This window comes from Colias eurytheme, chromosome 3 (assembly GCF_061535395.1).
Source record: "Colias eurytheme isolate Ceu_HAF_F1 chromosome 3, ilColEury1 Martin Lab GWU primary, whole genome shotgun sequence".
Lineage (NCBI taxonomy): Eukaryota > Metazoa > Arthropoda > Insecta > Lepidoptera > Pieridae > Colias > Colias eurytheme.
In genome coordinates, this window is record NC_142982.1 from 4,248,454 (window position 1) to 4,276,415 (window position 27,962).

General features: G+C 35.5%; 2 protein-coding genes across 2 annotated transcripts; one reads left to right on the forward strand and one right to left on the reverse strand.

Annotated features, from left to right (window-relative positions):
• Positions 1–2,137: 2,137 nt before the first annotated feature.
• LOC149909486 (uncharacterized) lies at positions 2,138–4,128 on the forward strand. Its single transcript, XM_090119484.1, has 3 exons — positions 2,138–2,675; positions 3,128–3,767; positions 3,861–4,128. Exons 1-3 carry the CDS (start codon positions 2,309–2,311, stop codon positions 4,102–4,104), a joined length of 1,251 nt encoding a protein of 416 aa, XP_089975610.1. The 5' UTR covers positions 2,138–2,308; the 3' UTR covers positions 4,105–4,128.
• On the reverse strand, positions 4,122–27,860 carry LOC149909487 (brahma chromatin-remodeling complex ATPase subunit-like). The gene is made up of 27 exons (XM_090119483.1): positions 27,130–27,860; positions 23,342–23,847; positions 22,942–23,260; positions 22,546–22,838; positions 22,213–22,351; positions 21,870–22,059; positions 20,616–20,754; positions 19,750–19,924; positions 19,054–19,161; positions 18,549–18,669; positions 17,686–17,824; positions 17,182–17,263; positions 16,947–17,104; positions 16,241–16,418; positions 15,690–15,932; positions 11,737–11,903; positions 11,087–11,275; positions 10,501–10,659; positions 10,070–10,241; positions 9,750–9,859; positions 9,481–9,601; positions 8,706–8,891; positions 7,103–7,299; positions 6,698–6,823; positions 6,391–6,517; positions 5,461–5,641; positions 4,122–4,852 (listed from the first exon to the last, which is right to left on the reverse strand). The coding sequence occupies exons 1-27, from the start codon at positions 27,595–27,597 to the stop codon at positions 4,713–4,715; spliced, it is 5,133 nt and encodes a 1,710-aa protein (XP_089975609.1). The 5' UTR covers positions 27,598–27,860; the 3' UTR covers positions 4,122–4,712.
• Between the last annotated feature and the right edge of the window lie 102 nt (positions 27,861–27,962).

Here is a 27,962-nt window from a genome sequence, read left to right on the forward strand (position 1 = left end):
AACGGTCACTAAAATATTACTTTATAACAATAAAACACATGTTAGAGAATAATCTGATAAGTAAACACGAGTAGAAATCAATAAAATACAACAATTACGGCATATTTTAACACTTCCTTGTAAGACACGTAAGATACAAACTAAGATATTCCCAAAATTCTGTTTGAAAGGTTGGTAGTACTGGGTAGAAATAGACGAATCAATTAGTCGTCTTTGGTTTAAATACGTAAAAATTAGACTCTGAGAGTATGAAATAGAGTTTATAATCAATTGAAATAAGAAAGTCGCTTTGCAACCACAGTTGCGCGAAACAAGATTCTCGATCGTGTTTTTGCAACTGTGGTTGCGCGTAGCTAAGTAAGGGGTCATTTTTTTTTTCTCAAGCATATGAGCGGTTAATGTACATTTATGCCTTAGTAAGATGTCTTATCATTATACAAAACTGATCTTTAGGACCTAGGCATAGGTAAAAAAGATACAGGGTTAGTTTTCAATGACCGGACAAATTTTCAGAAATGGTTCAGAATCGATAACATTTTCGATCTAATGAAAAAAAAACGTTTTTTTTTAATTAGATTTCATTCCTGTCCGCCACTAAAAAGCGAACGTGTGGACATTACAAAAGCACAATTCAGTTCAGCAACCTAGATAGGTAGAAGTTAGCACACACAAAAATTTGGCGATGCGCGCACGTACAAGTGCAATAAGCTTATCGCGTGTTAACGATTTAGGAAATTTTTAAGACATTAATTTCAAATGAATGCCATTGTTAGTATTTTTTTTTATTCGAAAATAATATTTCAAATGTACTTACCTTTGGTTTAATATCTAGATCTTAATTTTAAATTTTGGCTGGTCATTGAAAACTAACCCTGTATATTCAAAATAAAAAACTTTATTAAATTTTAAGTTTATTTTAATTGAACATCTCTTTTTAAATGCCCTCATTTCTTAACCACGTGTCTTCAAAATAACTAAGTATCTACTATCTACACTGTGGTCTCCACCCTAACCTGCATTTCGCTGAAATTAGGTTCTTAGGTGATTTGAGAAAGGAGAATGTATATTTATCTATACTTATAAAATCGTAGGAAAGTCAAAACTACATTGAATATTCTTATAAAAGAATACTTTGGGTGTAATCTACAATCTTTTAAAGATTTTTTTTTTTGTATGTATGTCCGGGTTAAAATCAAAAAGTACTGCATTACAAAATAGGTCGGGTCAATATAATAATATAGGACCGTAGCAAAGCGGGTAAAACCACAGGGCACTGTTAGTAGACAATATCCCGACAAAATCCCAAAGGTCTAATTTGCAACTTTGCTAGTTTTCCTCACAGAGCAAGTAATAAATTTTCCTTTGAAAACGCCGGCGAAAGGTTTGTAAAATATGGTCTCCTAAAGATGTTTCAAGTTAAGCATAGAATAGTTACTGTAAATTACTACGTAAGAAGCCAAAGCACTGAAGATGGTGCGGAAAAATTTTTCGCCGAGTGCAAAATGCACGCAAAATGATTCTGTAAAGCTGCGTACGGATTGCGCGTACCCTGGTACGCATACTCAGTTTACGCGTATCCGGAACGCCTAGTTTATGAACTAGGCGTTCCGCGAAGCTGCAGGTATGCCTGCAGCTTCGCGTACACTCTTGAGGTACGCGTACCGCGCGAGCCAACTCGAGCGCGAGCCTATCGTCAGTCGATTTTTTGGCGCGCGTCAAAGAGAACTCACGCGGCCGGCTACGCTATATTTGGACGGCAAAAAAAAACACGCAATGACTGCAGGGACTCGCGGAACGTTGGATCGATTGACCTCGCGTACAGGTTCGCGGCGGTCCGTACAGGAGCTGTGCGCGTATCCAATGTACGCGTGGATAGTGTTTCTCCACTACGCCGTAACACAGGAAAGTGCTATCCGTACGCACCATAAGACATTAATTATTATAAGTACTTTATGGTGCATTATACACGAGAGCGTAAACCCTCAACCTCTCGAGGCCCTGTGTCAAGCACAGACACAGAGCAAGTAATGTGTCGAGCTGTCCAGTGTCTATATTACTTGCTAGTTGCTCTGTGGTATCTATACTTTATTACTCTACTACTCTTTAATAGGTACTGTCATTTGTCAACAGCTTTGGCATATTTTGACTTTTGATGAAATTGTCTGTAAATAAATACCTATTTGTTTGTTTATGTTTTTAGCACAGAGTACATTGAATATACTGGTTTTTAGTTTCAACTTTCAACAAATCTCCTATGTATCTATAGAAAAGTATTTGTTATTAACTTGATTCTATGTAAAGAACAATAATGAATATCAATACAGTGTCACAAAGTCTTTGTAGAATTTGCTTGAAGTTGGTTGAAGAAAAAGAACCAGTTATCAATTTATTTGTTGATACGAAAGAATCTAAAGAAATACTAAACACAATATACATTTGTTTTCAAATGATTTTAACTGAAGACAAGTATTTACCATCCATTATATGTTTTGATTGCTTAAAGGAGTTAAACACGGCTAACAGTTTTCGTCAAAAATGTATTACATTCGAGGAGAGATTTTCCGTGTTGTCTAAACAATTTGAGGCAATTTCTCCCAAGTGTGAGGGTCAAGAAATTAGAGAAGATGATTCACAAAACGATACGTTGTTCGTAGATTCTAACCAAGTCGACCATGGTATTTATTCCTTTCTTAGATCTATAACTAAATCTCAAAATCAATAGATGATGATAAAACAATAAGAGAATTTTTTTATTCATGCATGTGAGATGGTCATTTGAAATTCATACAGTTTTATTAATTTCATATTTATCATGTAGACATTATTTTCAAAAGTAAAAAATGTACAGTTTGAATATTTTACATTCTTTGGATGTCTTTCTAAGAATGCGACACTGCTAGAATTGTGCTTAGACTTACTGCTAATAAGAATTAAGAACACAGAACTGTTGAATGTGTTATATGGAATATAAAATAAATAATATTGTTGTTTTTGTATAAATAGCCCATGTGTGAGATGCATATTTTGATTGATCTCAACTATGAATATAGCTGAGAATCTGCAAGTAACAAATGTTTCATACTTTTACCATTACAGATATAAAAATGTGTGATTTTTTTTATTTCAGACACTAAAGATGTGGATGTTACAAATAAGAATAATAAATACCAATGCACAATATGTAACAAAGTGCTTAAAACTGAAAGTTCATTATTAAAACACCATGTACAAATGCATAAAAAGCGAAAACATCCAGGCAAAGTTACAGGGTTTGGCACAGACAGGAGGTACCACTGTACAAGATGTTCCTATAGCACGCCTCACAGTCAAACCTTGGTAAATCATGTGCGTAGACATAATGGAGATAGGCCTTATCATTGTGAGTGTGGGAAAACATTCACACAATCTTCAAGCCTCTCTGCACATCGAAAAACACATGACAATACTACATACTATACTTGCACTGTATGTGGAAAACAATTCAAACATGCTTTCACTTTGAAAAAGCATTCCCGTGTGCATGAAAATGCACAGTTTACTTGTAGCATATGCAAAAAGAAACTAAAATCACATGAAAGCTTACAGAGCCATATGCACAGACATTATAATATAAGAAACTTCAATTGTGAGGATTGTGGTGATACATTTGTAACTTCATCAGAGCTACTTAATCATAGAAAGAAACATAACTCGGTCAAGAAAGTTGAATGTCATCTTTGTGGCTATAAGACACATACAAAGAAAAATTTAATTGTACATTTAAAAAGGTAAATGTTTGATTTTTATTTCAAACCCATATTTAAATATTATTATATTTTTATAATTTCATAGTATAATTAATTTGTTATTATTTTTCCTAGGCATGCCGGTGACAAGTCTTACAAATGTGATCAGTGCCATGTCACATTTTTTTCGAGTGGTGATGTTCAGCGACACCAACGCGTACACACGAGAGAAAAGCCCTTTACTTGCCCCATATGTGTCCAAAGGTTCACTTACAGTCCTAGCCTCAATAAACATATGCTCACAGTTCATAATATTAAGTACAAATGGGCAGATTTCAAGTGGAAAGAGTCAAGGATGTCTTTGAAAACTTCTGTGTAAATAAAACAACGTTTTGTATGATAATGTGTTTTATTTTATTAATACATTACACATCATTATGGATTAATTAATCATTTAAATAAGTAAATTAAATTCATAATGTCTTATGCAGAAATACTTAAAGTATTTTAAGTCTTCTATATAATAATTACTTAATAATAGTAATAGCCTAGAAAACCTACTTTTCATCCATTTATTTATGAAATGAAGCAAACATGTATGAGGGTAGATGTAGTCAAACACTCTATTTGATACCATTTCATTAAAATGTTTCACATTAACGAGTAAGTCTACAAAGTCTTATTATAAAATGGTATACAGCGAATAAATAAAAGTATGATCAATAATATGAATGAATGATTACAAAATGGATAATGTACATTATTAGTTACTAATCAGAGTGGACCAGATGAATTCCAATTCAATAATCAAAACAAAAAAAAAAGTCACATGAGACAGTCATTTGTATTAAAATTATCCTTATAAGGAAATTCAAGAATATCGAGATAATATAAAACATTGGGTTAATTCTTACAATCTAGGTACATAGTCCATGAAAGAGCTAAGCAGCTATTCTAAACACATAAGTTACTAATGTATACGAGATTTTAATCTTCTTCATAATCCTCATCATCAGAGATGTATTTACGCGGTTTGCGTTTTCTGGGCGTCGCTTTGCTTTTTCCCTTCCCCAGTTTGATTTTCATTTTCACGGAGCGGTTTGATTCGCCGTCTGAGTCATCTTCATCTACATGAAAACAGAAACCTCTTATTATATTATGTACGATTAAATACCACACATATTAAAGAAAAAAAAATAATGGAATTGTTTTCGAATTTTATGATATTCTTATTTATTTCTTTGATTTATAGTTTGTTCGCGCGTGACTAGCAATAATTTAAAAATAAATAATAATATAAAATACTATTTAATTTATCCCAAATATATGTATATAATATATTTTGTAAATAACAACACATTTGATAAATAATCTCAACCAAACACACCTTTCATTCAAAATTACCCCATCCCTTCCCCTTACGAAATGAGACAAGTAAAAAGAAACGTCATATTGTACATACTAGTTTAAGAAAACAAAATCCAACAAGGAAATTGACAATAAAAAAAAATTGGTTGTTTGTAAAGTAGGTTTACGATCGAGATGTTTACGTGATAACGTCTTATTGGTAGCAGCGCTCGAGATGAGACGGGAGATCGGTCCGTCTCTCTCTCAGTATACCTGCGATCGCGCTCGTGAGGTTTTGGTGTGACACAAGTTTCTGAACATGTCACCCGACTAAAACGATTTGAAAAACGTTATCACGTCAAAAAATATTTTCCACAAAAAATCCTACCTTTATCATTATCATCCGAGTCGTCTGAATTGTTTCCGCTATCGTACCGACGCCGTAGCTCAATGAACACGTTGCGCAAACGCACCGAGTCCTCGTATATGAGTGACGCTTCCTCATTGTATGTTTGAGCGTTTGCGCATAGCGTGAAGAAATCGCGTTCTAAGTCGGTTATATCGTTGTACTGAAAGAAATTTATGTAATGATGTAATAAAGGGTGTTGAATGGAATATTGAATTAAATTTTTTTATCTAAGATTAACCCATTGAGCCCCAAGGGGCCCGATCGGTTCCAGACACAACAGATTTTCTATTGTGTCTGTAGTTCCGGGGCTTGAGTTATTACGACAGTTACGTTTTTGATATGTCCAGCAGTGCACGTCCTACAAATGAAATGCTGTCGACTTTTTAATGTAGAATCATAGAATATTGAGATAAATAGACGACGCGGTTGGCGCAGTGGTAAAGTAACTGCCTACTGAGCCGACGGTCCCGGGTTCGATCCCCGGTCAGGGCAAATATTTGTGTGATGAACTCAATTATTTGTTCTTGGGTCTGGGTGTTATTATCTATATATGTATTTATTAAATATTATATTTATCGTCGCCCAGTTCCCACAACACAAGCCTTAATTGCGCTTACTGTGGGACTAGGTCGATTTGTGTAATAATGTCCTATAATATTTTAAATTTTTTTTTTTAAAATACCAGATAATTGTGCTTTTTGAGTTTCAGTACAAGAAAAAATAATTGAGCATTCTGATGGAAACTGAATCAATACGCCTACACTAATTTATGTGTTTATAATTCAGTAAAATTTATTGTGCAGGACACCATGCGATAACTTAATTCTGTACTTCCACCTTTATTTTGTTTCTTCTATATTTTTTATTGGTCCTTCGAGCCGGATTATAATTAATATTTTAGTAAATTACCTTGCCATCCTCTATCCTATTCATAATCTTCTTGATGTCGAGCGGTTTCTTGATGACCTCGTAATAATCCGGCAGTTCTCTGCGCGATGGGAGCTTCATGAATGGCTCTGATAGCACTCTACCGTTACTGTGTATACAAGAAAATATTTATCACATTTGAAACGTGTTTTTTAATATACAGTACAAAAAGTACGTAACAAGTATATGTTAATTGACATTAAATGCTTTAGAAAAAAATCTTAGTTTCTTAAACTTGTACCCTTAAAGTTTCATTACTATTCAAACTTATAATAAATTTCCAACTTACTCATCAGTATGATCAATAACTTTCTTCATTAAGTTTTTCAAGCGTTTCTTTAGCTGATTAATTTCCGTTTTACTCTTTTTCTTGGACGAGCTTGGTACCTCCTCTTCATCCGAATCCTCTTGGCGTCTGTAACAAATTTAATTGCATAAATGTTTAAAATTATTACACAGCAAAAACGTTATAATTGTGACAGAACACTTGGTATAATTTCTTTATTCTACCATCTGTGCCTACAATTTCAGCCAGTACCTATCTACTATGTGCTTATCTTCTAACACTCTAACCCTTGAGCCACACCCTCTATGTGAGCGAGTCTGTATATTCCACCTCTTTGCTTTGTCTAGAACCTGGACCTAGCATATTGTCTACAGCCAAAGTAGAGTAGTATAGAAAAAACGCACGTACCGTCTCTTACGTCCCTTCTTTCGCTTCTTATCCAGAACTTCATCGTCGTCATCGTCATCGTCCTCGTCGTCGAACTCGTCGTCGATCGCCTTGAGCCACTCCTTCTCTGTGAGCGAGTCGGTATAATCAACTTCTTTGCGTTGTCTAGTGCCACGGCCGAGCATCTCATCCTCGTCCTGGTAGTTCCATCCTTGCCCCTGGTGAAATAGTTAATGCTTTATGATTAAAGATATAAGACTTACAGTACAGATGTACTATAAGTAGTATTAACTCTAACTATTACGTCTTGTATTAACTGACCGTTAATATAAGCAGCGGGGGCTTTGTCTGCCTCGTCAAAGATTTACTTAGGAATAAAATGTTTCATGACGGTAAAAACTAAAACTCAAATTTCGGATATAAAGATCATACAATAAATGCTCGCTTGCTGCATTGCATTTATATCCATACTAATATTATAAATGCCACTGAAGTAACTCTGTCTGTCTGTCTGTTACTCAATCACGCCTTAACTACTGAACCAATTTGCGTGAAATTTGGTATAGAGATATTTTGATACCCGAGAAAGGACATAGGGTACTTTTTATCCCGGGAAAATGATGTAATCCCGGAAATCCCACGGGAACGGGAACTATGCGGGTTTTTCTTTGACTGCGCGGGCGAAGCCGCGGGCGGAAACCTAGTGTGTTCATAAAAAATAGTCTATTATACGTGATATATGACGTAAAAAAAACGAACTTATATCAACTGACTGTTAATATAAGCGGCTGCGGCGAGGGCTTTGTCTGCGTCGTCAAAGAAAAGTTCCATAGGAATAAAATGTTTTATGATGGTAAAAATTCAAGATCAACAGATACAAAGAATAAATGTTTGCAATTTTTACTTGTTTATTAAATGATTAATAAATAAAGAAGAATTATAAAATTTAAGTTTAATTGTACACGCTAATCTCGAGAACAGCTAGTTCTAATTAAAAAAAAAATTGTATCCATTATATTATAATGGAATGGATACAATTTTTTTTTTAATTATGTTTATGTTTACTTTTATTGTCGAGCCAATTTAATAGGCAACATTTGACGTCTATCAATTTTATCTTCGAAGAGAGGTAACCTGCTTAAAAACACCGATTAAAGTGAATTAATCGATACGGATTTGAAACATTTGTAAATCGAATTTATTAATTTATGATGATTTTTGTTCACAAGTAATCAATGCATTCGATTCTAGATGTCAGATCTCGATTTTTAGAGTAACATCTCTGGTATTTAAAAAGAAAAAAGGTCAATAATGACACAAAATTGTAGCGACGTCAGTTCTTCAATTCAGAAATTGTTTATTATGTTTAGAATGGTTCATCAGTAAAATGAAATCTTAAAATTACTTGTATCGGTCATTATTATTATAAATATGTAATCGTTATTGAAAAAAGTTAAGCAAATGTGCAGATCTAACAGAAAGAAATATCATGTTATTCTATGTTGTCGTTACTAGGTTACGTTGTAGAATTTTGTTGAACTGTCAAATGTTGCCTATTAAAATGGCTCTACTATATGTTTACTTTTATGTTTACTTCATATAGACAATCTGCATCTATACACACCTTATTGCTCACAACTTCATCGTCCACCTTGACCAGCCAATCAGGCAGTTCGGACTCCTCAATGAGCCGCGACTGCGTCTCCGTTTTCTTCCGCTCGAGGTCTATTTGCTTGAAGATCTCTAGCTCTTCTTCAGAACGAGCTATCATCTCGTTGATCAGATCGTCGTCAGGTACTTCGTTCTCTTCCTGTATAAAAATTGGTTGTTTGTAAAGTAGGTTTACGATCGAGATGTTTACGTGATAACGTCTTATTGGTGGCAGCGCTCGAGATGAGACGGGAGATCGGTCCGTCTCTCTCTCGTTATACCTGCGATCGCGCTCGTGAGGTTTTGGTGTGACACAAGTTTCTGAACATGTCACCCGACTAAAACGATTTTAAAAACGTTATCACGTTAAAAGAGTAGAATATAGTAATTGGAAAAGAGTTTTTTGAAAAGTGATACTAGAAGAAGTCTAATTGAAAAAGTAAATGTTTGAGTTTGAAGATAAACATTTGATGTCTATTAGACTATCTGATTGGATATGGCCTACGGAACATTGTTGTAAAGTCATTATTTAAATCGAACATGTTACATATTTCGTAATTGCTTGTGCTTACAAGGTTATTTTTTACTAAGCGTATCGTATAAAAAAGTATATTTTCATGATATCAAATATCCCTAAAAAACAACACATGATAGTCCATTATGAAAATATATTTTGGAGTTAAATTAAAAATTATTATGTAGGAACGTAAATAAATTATCATTTATAACAAGACGAATAAGAAACAAACCTCTTCATCATCGCCATCTTGATGTAGAATACTTTGCAGAAATTGTTGTCGCTCAGAGCCCGTGGACTTCTGATCGAACATACCAGCTTGGATAACTTTTTCGTCCATGTTTAACTTGTACCTGGATATCAAATTAATAATAAAAACTTGTTGTACTTCATTGGTATATATTTGATAGTTTGATTTGATAAAAAGATTATTTGTGTCAGAGTTTAATAATTTTTTTATGTTAATTGGCCTCATTACTATTTATTATAATATATCTTTACCTAGCTGCTGCTAAGATTCTTTCTTCCACAGAGTTAACCGTCATCAAACGCAATACTCTCACTTCGTTACGTTGACCAATACGATGAGCACGATCTTGGGCTTGCAGATCCTAAAACAAGAATTGTTATGCATTCAGTTCGACGGGTGTAGTAGCATTTACTTCGATAAAAATAAACTTATACCGTATAGTAATAGAAGTAGATAACAATGCAAAAGAAAAGATGAAACATAGCTTAGTTGAAATTTTATACGGAGAGAAATGTTTAGAAGTCAGTAAGAGTTTTAGCGAAACAAATAAGAAAATTATTAGATTGCCTACCTGATGTGGATTCCAATCAGAGTCAAATATAATAACAGTGTCAGCGCTTTGCAAATTGAGCCCGAGACCTCCCGCACGCGTCGATAGCAAGAAAATGAAATATTCCGAATTAGCGTCGTTGAATTTCTTCAGCAGCTCACCACGGTCCTCCGCTTTTGTCATACCATCCAATCTGATAAAATAATAAATGATAATTTTCAATTTCATTTATTAAATGTTTATTTTTCCCTTTTTTGCAATTCTACACCTTAAATCATAAATCTTAAATATTTATAAACCAATCATTTTTGGAGACATATTTAAACATTCACTTCTATCATATATTTATTGTAATTTGTAATGATACAATTTATTTGTCCAAATAATTTTAAATGCAAGAATTATTCCATAAATTTATAGGCATGAACAAAAAATATTATGAGTATTCTTACCTCAAATACTGGAACGCCCTCCACGACAGGTAGTCCTCTATGATGGTCATGCACTGCGTCATCTGACAGAACACGAGCACCCTGTGCCCTGTTTGCTTCAGTTTTGGTAAAATGCGGTCCAATAGCTCGAACTTGCCAGACACTCGGTATAGATCCGGCCTAAAAGTATTGGATTCATTAATGACGTAAAAAAAACGAAATTGGTAAATAATATCGGAATAACACCAGAAATTACGTACCAAATACTAAAAAATGAGACTATTTAAGATCGAAAAGATTGTCATAGTTTATGAATAAAAATAAATAAATAAATAAAATCTTTATTTGAATTCATACATTAAGTTACAATAGATTGGGGTTCAGCCCCCCTTACTAGGTATAACCTGTATTAAGAAGACCTGTTCCTTCCCTAGGATTGATCCCAAATGAGTAATAATATTTAGTTTAATCAAGAATTAAAGCACTCGATACAATATAAATCCTTTATAAAAAAAGTTAATACTATAATTAATAAACTTCTAACTCATCTTTGAAGTAAATTACACATTTATCAAAATATATTGTACACTTTGCAGTATACACTTACCCAGACACAACCCCTCCACCGGTGCCCTTGTGGTCACAGAACTTCTCCTCAATGTGCGGGAACATGAACGGGTGGTTGCACAGTTTGCGCAGTTGCACAATGGTATTCATAAGTGCTTTGGCCCCGCCTTTGCCCTTGTTGCCTTTTTCTGATCCGTCAGTAAGTAAAACACCCTTGGACTGCATGTGTCTGGAAGTAGGAAGAAAGTTTAGGCTTTGTTTTAAGTAGATAGGAATGGTAAAAGATTTTGTTCTGAACATAATTGTTGGAAAACATTATTTGATTGCTATTTTTCCAAAAATTTTATGCAGAAAAACTAAAGGAATGCAATCGAAAAAAAGGAATGAAGTGTCACAAGTTAAAATCAAGATTAAATCTACTCTTATATAATATATAATCGCAATAAAAAGACGTTCTTCGTTATACATATTTCAGAATACTAGTTTACTTTGATAATGACTAAACACTAGCATTATAGTTGAAAAAAAAAAACATATTTATTCATTTACATTACTTAATGCGAGACTATTCTTTTAAAGACTGATTTGCAATAAACGGTAAATCTAATGCTAAAGCCTCATCATTATCTTACAACCTATAGACAAAAAATACTTCCAACACACCATAGACAAAAAAAGTATGAAACTCACTTATAAAGCACGCGTTGCAGGCCGCTCATATCGCACTTGATGATGTACTCAACTTTATCAGGCAGCTGGCTCTCTACCTCTTTCTTCAATCGTCTCAACAAGAAAGGTCGCAGCACTTTGTGCAAACGACGGATGATAAGGATTGTTTCTTCTTCGTTCAGCTCCACCTGGTGGGTATTGTTTGTAGGCTTTACATTCGCATTTTTTAAATAAGTTTTGAAATATTACACTAATAACATTATCATGATTTATGTCTTTATTATGTCTTCGAACATTACATAACAAATAGATGTCCACTAAAATCTCTGAAGTTTTGATTCTTTACTAAGAACTGACTTTAATTCATGGAAATAGGGATGAAATTTTTTACTGTATATGGATTTGCACGCAAAATATCAACTACTAATATACTATCATGAACCTTCTCTCCAGTATACCTATATTAAGAAGAGCTGGAACGTCAACACATTTACACATTGCACATGTTAGGCCGGGAGATACTGACACAAAATTTCGGGTCATTTGTAACAGGATGGCGGTCTAGAGGGGCCTTAGTACGCAATGACAAAAAGAAAAATGATGGTCAGAACGCTGGTACCGGTGGACTAGTCGCGTGGGCGTTAGTCACACTCGTCGGATAAATAGCGAAAGTCCAACGATTTGTAACACAAAAATTTTAGAATTTACCGATAGCCCTTAAAAAAGATGTAGGCGGTAGTGTCATGCCATACTTTTCCGGTGTAACTACGAATAAAATCTTACAATAAGAAAAAAATCTTATACACATTCGCCACCTCCCACAGGTATGGCATTATCACACTTCTATTTATAATCATTCAGGAGTTGTTGAAAAAAAAATGTAGAATGATGAAATTGGTATGATGTAATTGGTGTAGTACGAATATCTAAAAATCTATGAAGAATTTTGTGATACAGTAAATGGAAGAATTATAGACTATTTTACAGTATTTAATAAAATCATTTAATTTTTTGTTCATTTTCATTAGAAATGTCAATTTTTCTCACCAATGTGGAAATTTGGATGATAAGGATCTTGTTAGAAAAATATAAATTTTGACTAAAATCGGCATTTTTTTTTTCAAAAATCAAATTACTAATTAATAATCAGAGTTATCACCATTTACATTAATTTACAAACGATATCGGTTGTTCTTACTTAAAATTGAATACCAATGTCCTATTGCGGTATGTGTTCTTTTGAAGTGTTCGTAAAGTTGTTGATCCGTAATTACATTTTGCGGAAAATCTTTTAGAGCGCTTAGTTGTGACATATCCTAAGCATATTATATATATCCTAAGAATATGCAAGCCAGTCTAAAACTTGAATATTTTGGTCTCGAAGAGCGGCCGTTCCCTGTCATGTCGTATGCGAAGGGACATTATCATTCATGAGTAAGAATTTCTGGTCCATTTTTACTTTGTATGAGACAATACTTTTTAATTTACTACTTTAATTTACTACCTCCTCGTGTTTTTATACTACCTTTGTAACCATTGTATTGTTTGTAACCATTCGTGGATCCGGATGAAAACCTAACCGGAATCATTGGTCAACAACAGCAAAGGCGTCAACTTGCACCACATATGCTAAACGCTCTCATCAATTACTGAAAACTAGCTTCATCGGTCACATAAACACAGTACATAAGCTAAGATAGTAAAATCAGTGGTTGGGGTGGCTATTCGCCTAAAAAATAGAACTCCATCCATAGAAATCTAAATAACAAGACACTAGAAGTCGTAAGCGTGCGTGACCTTGTCGCCACTCAGGTGATTTGCACATCACCAGTGCATTCGTCACTGTTCAGTTGCTCTGGAGACGTATGAGTGTATACATGGTGTATTTCAGCAATTCCCATTGCGGAAATTCTTCCACAAGTTGTAGTTATACTTATAAAGGAATAATATTTCATCGGAAAATATTTTTTTTTAGAAATAATGCCGTTTTTCCTTAAAATTATAGAATATTTACAAGTATTACGAGTGTCACCATAGTAATCGAAATAACAATGAATGACACAGTCGACCATTCTTATTATCACGTTTGTTCGTATTGGAGCAAAAAGTCTCATATACTTAGGGATGTTATTCTAAAATAAACCGTAAATTCGTGCGTTAGGATACATATTCAAAAGCTTAATTTAATAGATAAGTTAGTTTTCACTAAAATCAAGCTGTCCAATAAAAGGCATAGTTTACTTGTGTGTACTGTTTAGCTTTCGGTTTGAATGTGTTGATTTTGGCGACAGCGGTTTTCATACGAATTATGACATTATAGCCCTTCTATGTGTCTTGTTATTTAGATTTCTATGACTCCATCCTATTGAAACTGTCCTGGCTTGTCAACTTGCTAACTAGTTTTCTAGCTTAGAAACGAATCTAGTTTTGTCTACACGAAGCCAGAAGCTTGCTAGCTGACTGACACTAGCTTGCTATCATAGCATAAAAAACTAGCTTTTTGGATCTCGGGCATAAGGGAAAAGCATTCCTAAGCATAGATAATATTTTATTTCATAGAAAAACTTCTTCCAAATTTACCACCTCAGTCAGTTTTAGTACTCGATAATGCATCATACGACAACGTCGTATCGGATCCAGTGCCCACATCGAATTCAAGAAAAAGTGACATGTTAGCTTGGTTGGACAAACATAATATACCATATCCAGAAAGAAACACAATACCTATTCTTTATGACATTATTAAAAAAAATAAGCCAAACTATACACAATTTTTACTTGATGCAATCCTCAAAGATCATGGACATAGTGTATTGCGCCTTCCACCATCCAGAACTCAACCCAATAGAGTTACTATGGGGCATAATTAAAGGGAAAGTAGCATCACAAAATGTGAACTTTAACTTGAAAACTGTGGAAGAATTATTTAGAAAGGAAGCAAATGCTATTAGTCTGGATATGTTTAGTGACGTTTGGAGAAAGACGCGAGAACATGAGGAAAAATATATTCAATTAGAACCAAAAGTAGATAATTACACTGACTCATTTATAATAACATTAAGAAATTCCGACAACGAAACATCGAGTTCTTCGAGCGATGAAAGTTTCAGTGAAGTAGAAGATTACGATTATGATTAAATAGATTCTTCTTCTTCTCTATAGATACTGCTTTCTGAATTGGTGGTAAATGTTAAAACTGTTAAACTGTTATGACGATTCAAAAGTGCTTCTAGAAGAAGTCTAATTGTATAAATGTTTGAGTTTGATAAAACCAATAGTGTGAAAATTATACAATAAACATGTAACACATATTTGTTAGCGCGTATTGGTAGGTATTACGTACTTCCTACAAATATAATATTTCTTAGATATCTTTACTCGACCAAAGTCAGGACAAGACTGCTCCGCAACTGCAGAAGACGTCCGTTATTTAAATCATTATCAAAACAACCATCCGTGTGTTGGGAGTGAGCGTACACGTGTTATTTGTATTGTTTTTATGACCTGAAATTTAATTATTATTTGATAATTGAATGATTATTAATACTTTTATCCAATTGATTATTATTAGAATAAATAATTAAGTTCATCAATTGATTTATTTTTAAATTATAATTTTACAGGTAAATTATGAGAGCTTTCATAATTACTTATATTTGCATATATTTATCTACAACGCACCATTTTACAATTCAAGTCTAAAATGAAACTAGAGTCGCATTTATTTTTGAACATATACTGTAAGTAAAATTGCATAAGTGTGAGTACTGTGAACATGCCAGCTTTCCTTAATTGACCGATAGTGGCAAACGGCGCGTTGAACCACTGCTCAAAGGTGGAACAGCTCTTGAATATAGACGGCAGTAGAAAGTTGAGCAGCGCCCACAGTTCAGGCAACTTGTTCTGTAGCGGCGTGCCCGTTAGTAACAAGCGGTGTGGGGCTACATAGTGCGTGTTTTACTGACAACACTAACCTTCTCTCCGGTAGTAGCAAACGGCGCGTTAAACCACTGCTCAAAGGTGGAACAGCTCTTGAATATCGAAGGCAACAGGAAGTTGAGCAGCGCCCACAGTTCAGGCAACTTGTTCTGTAGCGGCGTGCCCGTTAGTAACAAGCGGTGTGGTGCTACATAGTGCGTGTTCAGCACTTGAGTTAACTTGCAGTGGTGGTTCTTCATTCGGTGGCCCTCGTCGATTATCATGTACTTCCATTGTAGCTGCAAGTAATCAGTGGACGGTTTTGAGGATTTTTTTTTTCAAAACAAAAAAATACAATACACAGATTTTTTTTTTCAATATCAACCAAAAACACGTCATATTAGATTTTCAATTGGGACAGATTATATTATCTTAAAAGTTAAAACGTATGATTGATCGGCGGAAATCGGGTGAGGAAACATATAAAATTTAATTCCAAATGTCCCCTTTTCGTCTCTATAAATATTCAAATATTGACATTATCAGATGGGTAACAGAAAATTCTTAAAACAATGGTATTAATTATTTACACCTCAAAAAAATATACCTTAGCAAGCACGCCCTTATCCTTGATAACGTATTCGTACGTAGTGAGCAGCACGTTGAACTTAGCGGAGCGCATTTGCGTCTGCACGAGCCGGCGGGACTGCGGCGAGCCCTTGTACGACACCACTTGTACAGTCGGCGCCCATTTCTCGAACTCTAACACCCAATTTGATAGTGTACTGGAAAAAAAATTATTTTAACGGCCGATTTTTCAATGCTTGGATAAAACTTATTCGTCGAATAATGTATAAAACTACCATTTTAAAAAAGGAATTCTAATTGCCCGTATTTGACAGTTTACGTGACATTTAATATTATCATGTAATACTTTATTGGACAGATAAGTTTTATCCAAGCATTGAAAAATCGGCCCTAAGTCTAGCGTTTGTTGTAAGATCGAGTAAAAACTACATAATAATTTCATTCAAATGTAATTCTCATAAAATCTTATGCATTGCAAGATTAACTTTTTATAAACATGGAAAAACTATGCAAAAATAATTTGTCACAACGTTCAATTTTATTGATTGAATAGCTTTCTGGCCGTAGCTTCGCCCGCCTTTTCAACAACCTAATTAAATTACATAATCCTTCCTCTTCAATCACTCTGTAGTTTTAAAGATACAGACAGTGGATAGCTATTTTGTTTATGCATCGTAGTGATAAAACATAAAATATTATTTTTTTTATGAAATAAACCTGCCTACCTTAGAGGTACGATGATAAGGAAAGGTCCATTGACTTTCTTCTTCTCCATGAGATAAGTGACCAAAGCAATTGTTTGGATTGTTTTCCCGAGACCCATCTCGTCAGCCAGAATGCCATTCAAGTTATTATTGAACAAAGACACCAACCATTCCAAACCCTATAACAATATAATTGTACGTTAAATAAAAACAAAAACTTAATACTACTTTTTTTTAATAATAAAATGTTACAAACCTTAATTTGATACTCTTTAAGTTTTCCATTCACCAAGATGCTGGCTTGCTCTGTTACCGATTCATGGACTGTGTGAGCAATGCTTAAAGAAAAAAAAAATCATTTATAAGATTACGTTAAAACTACACGAAGGGATTCACTTCAAATTAAGTGTTATTGTTTTGGGCACGAAATATTATAAAGCTAAATAGATTGAGGCCATTAATTAGTAAAACAGTTATCGGGAAAAGGTATGTAAATTTCATTTCATCTCGTTTTCATTACATTTAAATGACCTTATTCTAGAACAAGCGGAGCATTAATTTTTTTTATAAAAGTACATCTGAAAACTTTGTACTGTACGTTGGACCGCGCTTGAGTCGCACGCGCACGCAAAACGGAGACACAACTAGTTGTTAAATATAACACACGGTTGTACGTATTAGGATTCAAATTTCAATCGTTTTAAGTACTTATTTAAATCATTAAAGTAAAGATAATATTTTAATTTGAGCCTAATATTACCTATAGTACGTCTGTTCTTCCGTCTTGTACTCATCATCTTCGACTTTGGCCTTCTTGATCATTTCCCGCGCTTTCTCCTCCTCGCTCTTTTCTTTGTCACTCCTTTCGTCTTTGTGCTTGTCTCGCCTTCTTCTATGTTCTGAACGAAAATAATAAATATGTTTAATATTAGCTTATAATTTGATGCGTTTGTAATTTATATTTTATTCCTTGTATATATTGATTTAAAAATATTTTTTTTCCTATCTACTCAACACTATCTCAGATAAAGAAATAATTCAAAGAAAATCGCCATAAAATTGTTGATCCCATTGTGTTGGAGCCATTACTTATTTACACAAAAACTCCCAACATTTCATAAGAAAATTAAGATTTTACCAAACATTTTATAAATAAAAAGAAACAATCGATATATATATAAAACTCAAAGGTGACTGATATAGTGATCTATCAACGCACAGCCCAAACCACTGGACGTATCAGGCTGAAATTTGGCATGCAGGTAGATGTTAGGACGAAAGCATCCGCTAAGAAAGGATTTCCCGAAATTCTTGCGGGAACGGGGGAAAAACCCCCGTTTATGCACGTACAAAGTCGTGGGCGGAAGCTAGTTTTTATATCTTATCTTAATATCTTAATACTATTATAAAGGCGAAAGTTTGTAAGTATGGATGTATGGATGTTTGTTACTCTTTCACGTAAAAGCTACTGAACCAATTACAATGAAATTTAGCACACATATAGAGGGTTACTTGGGTTAACACATAGGATAGGTTTTATCCCGGAAATCCCACGGGAACGGGAACTATGCGGGTTTTCTTTTGAAAACGCGGGCGGAAATCTAGTAAAATCCATATATTTACCACCGTCGTCCTGGCTGTCGTCGCCCGAGTCGTCAGAGTCGGAGAGCACCTCCCAGCCGGGGTGCGACTCCATCCAGTCCTTCAGCTGCGACAGCAATGGCGCTTCTTCGCCCTTCAATACCTAAAACAATACGATTCAATGTAAATATTGAAGAAGAATAGTTGATTATTTTTATTTTCATACCTTTAAATGCAATTTATAAAAGAAAAGACGACTGTTTGGAATCTGCCTACTGATAGATTTTATTTAATATTCTTTATTTTTTGTTGTATTTAGAATATTATGAAATAAAGATATTATCATGTTTTTAATTGATTACTAATTGTTTTTGACGTGATAACGTTTTTAAAATCGTTTTAGTCGGGTGAAATGTTCAGAAACTTGTGTCACCAAAACCTCACGAGCGCGATCGCAGGTATAACGAGAGAGAGACGGACCGATCTCCCGTCTCATCTCGAGCGCTGCCACCAATAAGACGTGATATATAAAATTTGCTTCACAAACCTCGCCAGTCTTGGGATCCATGACGCTGACTCGCGAGTCGGACGTTTGTGAGCTATCGTCCATTGCGTCGATTACGCCGCCCTCCAGTACCTTCTTTTTTCTTGATTTCTGTTAAAAACGAATAAAGAAAATATTTTATTTTCTTGTTTATATTTTAGAATATAAAAATTTAATCATATAAAATTAAAATATTTAATTATATAAAATTTCGCAATATTATTTGGCATTTACAATATTATTAGTATATTAGTGGGAATTTTTTAACTTAGGTGTATTCACTTGATTGGATGTGCATGAAATTTAGCTAAGACATGTTGCAAAATGTAGCGAAGCCGCTGCGCGCTGGCTAAAACACACTAAAGAGCAGTCAAAAGATGTGAGCTACAAAAGCTATTTCCGCAACCACCATAGAGATCTAGAGAGATGCCTATCGCTTGCGCTGAGTACGAAACCGTGTCTCATTCCAAATTTACGCACACAACTGCAGTAAACAAAATCAAAACAATACTTCGCGTTGTGTGCGTGTCATCACACAAAAATATGAGAGCGACTATTCGTTCGCACACTAGATTGTAAGTGACGTACGTATACAGCACCACTACAGCTTGTTCTTTTTTTGGGCATATTGCTGCGACACCGGCCCCGCCCCCTAACCATATCTCCCTTTAGTTTCTGTGATCTGTGGCAAGCACCTACCCGTTTCCTACGTTCTTCCTCTTGCTGCTTCTTCCTCTGTTCCTGCTTGTGCTGTTTGACCATCTCCGTGAGACTGGCGATATACTCGTCTGTCTGTGATAGCAGGAACGCCAAGCGCTTGTCCTTCTTCTGATCGATGAGCTTCCTGTAACCCTCTTCGTCTTCTGCCATCAGACTGGGTAAGAGAACAAAGATATGAGTATATTGGATGAAATTATTGAAGTAGGGAGTGGTGTGGAAATTTTAACAATATGATCTTTAATACAAATAATTATTATTGTTTATTGGAGTCTTATTCTTATCTATCTTATTGGAGCTTCTAAAAGTTGAATGTAAAAGTAAAGTTGAATGAGAAGTTTTAAGCTATTGCATAGCTTCTATCGCGGGCCTTGAGTGTGGGGACCGAATCGAGAAATTCCGTAACGAAAAAACCTCACGCTCTCCACTCCGACGGGCTCGGAGGTGTAGCTTGAAGGCATGCTATGCAATAGCTTTACCGCGGCAGTCCCCGAGTGCCACACGTCTTTTTTAAAGAATATTTCTATTCTTCAAAGAAATTCGAACACGGGGGCGGGATTTGAAACCGCGTCTTTCGCCATACCAGCACAACTCAAATCTTATATATAAAAATTAAAAATGAATCGCAAAATGTGTTGGTAAGCGCATAACTCGAGAACGGCTGAACCGATTTCGATAATTCTTTTTTTATTATATTCCTTGAAGTACGAGGATGGTTTTTATGTAGAGAAAACGTAAATATGTACCACGGGCGAAGCCGGGGCGGACCGCTAGTGTATAATATTATATACTTTTATAACATATAAACGTACGAATTCTCTTAATATAAATGTAAATAAAACGCATACCGTCGCATACGCTCCTTCTCAATACGCTCTTGCTCCTTCTTCTGTTCGCGCTCTGCGTTCGCGTGGTAGTTCATGATGCCCTTGTTGATGCGCGACAACTTCGCCACGTTGTTGCGATGGTACTCCTTGAAGTCTTTCGCTAAAGTTACAAAGAAATTAAATATTAATAAACGTAATCTGTGAATCTGCTTAGTTCTTTTGAAAATGTAAAAGTTGCCTCTTGCTTGTGTTGCGTGTTGACTATAGCTATGTCCACACTGTGCCTTTTTTCGTTCACCAAGGGCATGCGTCACAGCGCAGTCAACAGCGCACACAACGCATGCCCTTGACGCATGCGTTTTTGACAGTTGAAAGCACAGCGTGCGCTGCGAAAGACGTTTCCCGCGTCTGGTGGGTTTCTGTGCCACAAAGCGTTCAACAACAAGATGAATTGTTTGGACACCTTGAATAAATATGAAAGAGACATTAAATTGTCTCCAGTAGCTAAGAACCTAAGTGTTATAGCTAATTTTATTTCTGTTTTGTAATTATTGGTGTAACCAATTTCAAAAGTCTATCGAAATTTTTTTCAGACATACGTGTAAAATTTTTAAAAAGAATATCTTTATCTTCTCGTAGTTCTCTCATAATCACATTACTTCGATTATTGTAATAGCCCCGTATCCAAAACTTTCGCTTGGTTCTTTTTTTTCTGGAATTTCTTATGAACAAGTAAGCAGCACATATTCCACTAAGTGAAATGTTGTCGTCGCACATGTTTCCACAAGCTGACAAACTACGAATGAACTAAATGACTATATTGGCGTTGCGTTAACGCATTCAATATTGAATTCAATATTGAAAGCGACAAACGAAAGTTGAATAGAAAGATGACGACGAAACTTGAAGATGAAAGTGCATAGTGTGGACATAGCTGTTTGTCAACACGCAACACAAGCAAGAGGCAACTTTTACATTTTGAAAAGTACTAAGTAAATATATTTCGTAAATATGTAATATAATTGAAAAAAAACATTCATTAGTGACAGAAAAAAAAAATTCTATCAGCAGCAATAATATTAATAACTAATAATGAAAAAGAAATTATGCCACTATTTAAAATAAAGGAAAATATCAGCTAAAGAAACTTGTTCCCACGACACAGGGGATACTAATGTGGGATTAGTTTAGTTTTAGTGTTTTAGTTTGTTAGTTTTATCCCCCCCGTAAAAATTATTGTTTAGACATTGTATTGAAGTCTCTATTTATACTAACCATGTTGTAGTACAGTTTGTAAGAATTCCTGGTGTTTCTGGCGACGCTTCCTCTCGGCTTCCAGTTTCTGTTGTTTCTCCAATTTCTCCGTAGCTCGAGCTTCCCGTAAGCCCTGGCGTTTCGTGCGTTTGTAAGCTTTTATGTTGACAGCCGTCTCTAAAGTAGTGTCGCGACGTACTTGGCCCAAAATCTTGAAATAATCAATATTCATTCATCACATCATCATCACATACATGATACATCACATCATTCAAATTACTATGAGAAAATATGAAAAATTTTCTCCATAAATATGTAAAAGCATTTTTTTTTCGACGTAAGCTAAAATCATATGAAAACATACCTCAGCGCGTAATTGTTTTTGGAAATTAAGTACACGAAGAGCTCTCAGTTCAATTTGAGCTTGGAGACGTAGATCATCCGGAATATTCGCCGGCAAGTTTGATAGCACTTCTATGCGATGAGCGATGCGTGCTGCGATTCTAGTACAAAAAGATTTCATATTAAAATTTAAATATGAAAAAAAAAACGATAAATTCGACAACAACATAAATTCTGAATAACGAAATTGAAATATTTTAAACTCAAAGTAATTATAACAGGGACCATGTGGTTCAGTCTTCTAGTTGATGCTGTACAAATATACTGCGACCGCAGAGGATCTAATAGCGCATACCTATTCTCTCGTTCATTAAGCACTTGCAGCGGGTCTATCCCCACCGGCTTCGGTATGCTGGTGACGCGATTCTGCTTGGCGCCGGGCGCGGGCGCTCCTGGAGCACCCGGGGCGACCAGCGCTCCCGGAGCTCCTGGCACTGTCGGAGCTCCCGGTGTTCCAGGAATTCCTGGCGCTCCCGGAACTCCTGGTGCTCCCGGAATTATCGGCGCTCCCGGGCCAACCGGTGCACCCGGCGCGCCCGGCCGGACCGGCGCCGCGCCGCGCACTGGTGGCGGCCCACCCACTACCGGCTGGGAAGATATTTTGTTATGTTAAAAGTTAAGTATAGTTTTGTATTATAGTCGAAAAAAAATTAAAATCGGTAAGATTAATAACAGTTAACAATAAACATACTGGATTAACAAGCGGTGGCGTGGGCTGCGTCGGCGGTGCCATTTGACCAGTCATCGGTAGCGGGGTGGGGGGTGCTCCGCCCCCACCTCGTGAAGGCTCCCCCGCGGCAGCCTTGCCCCCCGGCCCCGCGCCCGCTCCTTGCCCGGGCCCGGAGCTCTGAGAACCTCCCGCATTTCCGCCATAGGGTGACGGAGGTTGCGCCGGAGGTGTTGGGCATTCGGGGGGAGAATCGCCTGTGCGCTTGCCGGATGCCATCATAGCTATCTGCTGCGTTATAGGTTGATTGCGCGCTAAGTTACGGTACGCAGCGATCTGAGCTCTAAAAAACAAGATTTACGTTAATAATAAAATAAATCATTTTTCTATTATTATTTTCTTACAAATATATTTTTCAACTCACTTCAATTGATTCAATTGAGCGTTCGAAAAATTAGGGCTGTTTCGTGCCCGTATAGCTAACAATTGAGAATATCGAGGATCTTCTTGCATTCCTTTCTCTTCCATTGAATCAATTGCGCGTTGTAAAGCATTCAGGTTATCCGGACCCGACGCAGGTAACGAGCCTTGCATGGGAGATGATGATGGAGCCCCATTTGTCGAAGAAGTTTGTGGGGGAGCAGAACCATGGGGTGGTGTTTGCGTGGTCGGTGGTTGTTGCGGAGCCACAGATGGTGGTGCACCGCTAGAGGCGCCACTCGGTGGTGTAGAGGAACCTCCGGGAGATGGAGCTGCGTGCCCATAACCACCTGGCATCATATTATGATGAGTAGGCATTGGTGGGATGCCTTGTGGATGCGCACCATGAGACGGAGGACCCCCAAGTTGCAAAGGCATTCCAGCTGGTCCTGGAGGTCCCTGTGGTCCACTTCCTTGTGGTGGGGGTCCACCTCCCATGCCCATAGGAGCCTGAAAAATTTAAGTAATCTTTCACAATACTGAAATATTCAATTATATGCATACAATATATCTATATCTATATACATATATAAAACTCAAACGTGACTGATATAGTGATCTATCAACGCACAGCCCAAACCACTGGACGTATCGAGCTGAAATTTGGCATGCAGGTAGATGTTAGGACGTAGGCATCTGCTAAGAAAGGATTTCCCTAAATTCTTGCGGGAACGGGGAAAAACGGGGATGCACGTACAAAGTCGTGGGCGGAAGCTAGTTATTAATAACTAATAAGTTATATGAAATGTTGTCTTGGTTAAAAGATTTTACAATCTTTGATACAATTTTTGTAGAAAGTATAAAAAATACCTCCATATACCATTAAATATATGATTACTTTCTTCATTGTCAAAGCCTTTTGAATATTAAGTATTCTATATTATGCACACAATAAAACCTCTAATAATAACACCACTATTGATAGATAGATGATAGATTATTTAAAATATAAATGTATTTTAAAAAGATATTGTTTTCTGCTTCCACAACTATGAATTCCAAATAGATAACATATTATGTGGAGACAACAAAGAAGTGGAGTTATATTTTAAAGGAATCTAATTAATTATGGCACATGAAACAAATATTTTTCAGATAAAGTAGTCCCTACTAAGCTATCATATTAACATGGGTGATTGGGTAAAATTATAATTAAGAATTCCCAATAGTTTTTACTTTGCTTTTATATATGTAAGTATAAATTAAAGCAGAATAATATATTTTAATACAATTTTAAATGTAACACTTATTAAGTCAAGGTTTATATGTATAAATATTAATATTAGCAATATTTTATGTAGTGCAGACTGCAGTTTCCAAACACTATTCAACTCTTTAATTCTATATTGTATAGGAGCTAGTATCATTGACAAGAGAGAATTTTAGTATAGTTGGTTCTTTCATATACTGTGTCTCTTCCTATTTCGGTTTAGAGTCCGGGCTGTCTGGCTGGCCGCAGTGGTTGCGTTTATTAGTGCGCATCTTATCTGCACAGGAAAATATCCATAATTTAAAGTCATTTATTAAGGCGTAATTTATTATACATATTTATACTATATACCATTGTGCCTCCTTTTCCCAACGAACCTAAAATAGGATGTTAATGTAAACTTGATAAAAACCAAATATCATCAAATCCATATTAATACCCAAAAGTGTAATAAATATGAAACCATCTATTAAAAATATTAGTTTACTAATTATTCAATATAAGTATTAAAAAAGGATAATATAATATAAGTAATAAAGTTATTACTTACCTTTTAAGCGGACTCATGTTGATATAATTTCACTTATTTCAATGGCATTTTAATTATTTTGAAATAAAAAATTGCGTATGGCACCTATTTAACGAAAAAAACGTCTTGCAATAAAAAAATTATGTCTGATGGATCTATCTAAAGGCAAAAGATTAAAAATTATGCGTTAATAAATGACTATAAATTACGGATATTTTCCTGTGCGCACTAATAAACGCAACCACTACCGCCAGCCAGACAGCCCGGACTCTAACCGAAATAGCAAGAGAAACAGTATATCAAAAACCCATCTATACTAACGTAACAGCACCGGTTTCCGACTAGCCTCCTCTATCCGACCATTTTGATTTTTATTTGATAAAACGTTTAAAATACGCGTGACATTCGTGAAACTGAAGGCTTTCGATCCAATCACTCATCGTACGTCATCTGTCCAAAATAGGGTTTCAAATTTTAACCGACATTTCGTCAATCCAAGAAAAGCTAGGCGAGGGTGTAGTTTGTATTGGATTGAATGCGAAAAAAACATAAAACGGTGAAAATAAACATTTGGATTTTTACGCTAAATACTCTGGTAAGTTTGTGGTTAATTTACTTTAAACGTTTTATTGGTGTTTTAAATTATTAATTTTAAAATATACATGCCAAGATAGCGTGTTTTTATAGGTTTTTTTGGACAAATAATTATGGACGGAATGAGGAGCTTGTCAAAATAACAACATTCCGAAATCCGACCGAATCGGTCGGTAAAAGGAATTTCGCACTTTTTAAAAGAAGGTAATTTTCTATTATGCATGTTGTTTTGTGGAGGTTTCGTATTAAGTTATTTATTCTAAACGCTATGCTTACATACAACACCTGTATGCGACCAATACTAACTTTAATGGATTATTTGTAATATTCGTTTTAACTGACACTCTTTTTTTGATTTTTTTGTTATTCATTTACAAAGACCGGTCTGGTTTAAAAACCCTATATTTTACGTTTATGACACATAATTGCATAACTACGAAATTGTGATATCTTTATAAGTGTACATATGAAATAGAAATGAACTAAAAATGAATATCAATTTCGGTTTAGAGGCTTTATTACGCAAATGTAGGTTTGGTCGGAATCTAGGTGCGATTTATTTCCCTGTTTCCGTCCAACTGGGTTGCTTTTGCTTGCGCTGTGCTTGAGTGAAATTGCATGCGTTTATTTCAGGTCATCATCATGAGTGATAAAAAAGAGGCTGAAGTATTCTCATTCGCTGAAATAATACTTTTGGTGAAATAGATTTTAGAATTGGGCAAAGTAGTCAATGGGACATTCTAAATTAGTGTGGATGACCAGTGAACTACTACAGTCTAACATAGAGTTAGTTTTTGTTATTATAATAAATGCTCAAATATTATTTAAAACTAGCGGTCCGCCCCGGCTTCGCCCGTGGTACATATTTAAAATATCTCTCCATAAAAACCATCCTCATACTTCAAGTAATATAATAAAAAAGAATTATCGAAATCGGTCCACGCGTGATGCAGTGAAAAGACGAAACGGGTTTTTACGAATTTCCATTGTATTTCTATTATCATAAAGTTGATTTTAGTAGAAAATATTTGGCTGGTCGGAATCTAGCTACTCAGTGGTCGGAAACACGTGTATTTGTACTCAGTCGGTCGGAAAATGGTGCTTTCAGTTAATTTCCAGTTGTGACAGTTAAAATCCAAATTTAAGTAATAAAAAGCCATTATGAAATACAATTATGTGCATATTTTAAAATATAAGTTCGTAATCTTTCATAATATCATTTTTTCTTATGACCTCTAGAGTATTTAATTTATCTTTTAAAGGATTCATTTAGCCGTATCAATCAGTGGTCGGAATTCGGTGCCATTACGTTATATATTCTTTTAAAACATTATAAACCATACCTATATAAATTACAAAAAATACTATTACTATTTTATTTCTTAAACTAGTAACTCACTTGGTTGGGTGGCATGTGACTTAGTTGATGAGGAATATATCCATGAGGTGGTCCTTGACCAGGCATATTTGGATGTTGTGGTGGCCCAGGCATATTTGAATGTCCATTAGGGCCAGGATGTGTTCCACCAGCTCCAATAGGATGACCTGGAGGGCCCGACATATGTGCTCCCACCATATGTGAAGGTATCTGATGGCTACCCGGCGGCATATTAGGATGTTGAGACACTCCTGGCGGACCATTCACATTCGAAGCGATTGTATGTGGTGGGCCCGGCGACTGCATATGATTCGGCATTGGAGCTTGTCCAGATCCAGTTGAATGAGACGGCGGCGGTCCATTTACATGTTGCTGATTGAATGGACTGTGCGGTGATTGTGGAGGTGCTGGGCTCTGAGTAGGTGGCCCCATGGGACTCGGAGCTTGAGGCGGTGGCATTGGACTGCTTTGAGGAGACGGGCTAGCCATCTTTTACACGTTATTTAATCAAGCACATCACAATCTCAAAGTCACCGAACAAAACGAACGCGAACTTGTCACTAATTATGTGCTTTCAAAAATTTTCATCCGTTCTTATAAGCATTCTTAAATTTGAAATGATTGATTGATACAAGTTTTTAAAATTGAATTCAGAAGTCCATACAATAAAATGGATTTAATAAAAATAATTTGTTTTTAAAATAATATTATGCCGAGTGTCACTCCAAGAACCGCATTTGCCATAGATCATAGAGCAACTAGAAGTAGAGCCATTTTAATAGGCAACATTTGACAGTTCAAAAAAATTCAAGAACGTAACCTAGTAACGACGACATAGAATAACATGATATTTC

Coding starts and splice junctions, on each gene's coding strand:
- LOC149909486 (XM_090119484.1), top strand. CDS start 2,309: ATGAATATCAATACAGTGTCACAAAGTCTTTGTAGAATTTGCTTGAAG. Junction 2,676..3,127: donor TTCTAACCAAGTCGACCATG/GTATTTATTCCT, acceptor TTTTTATTTCAG/ACACTAAAGATGTGGATGTT. Junction 3,768..3,860: donor TTAATTGTACATTTAAAAAG/GTAAATGTTTGA, acceptor TATTTTTCCTAG/GCATGCCGGTGACAAGTCTT.
- LOC149909487 (XM_090119483.1), bottom strand. CDS start 27,597: ATGGCTAGCCCGTCTCCTCAAAGCAGTCCAATGCCACCGCCTCAAGCT. Junction 19,925..20,615: donor GAGAAGGAGCGTATGCGACG/GTATGCGTTTTA, acceptor TCTCTTACCCAG/TCTGATGGCAGAAGACGAAG. Junction 18,670..19,053: donor TGGATCCCAAGACTGGCGAG/GTTTGTGAAGCA, acceptor GTATTGTTTTAG/GTATTGAAGGGCGAAGAAGC.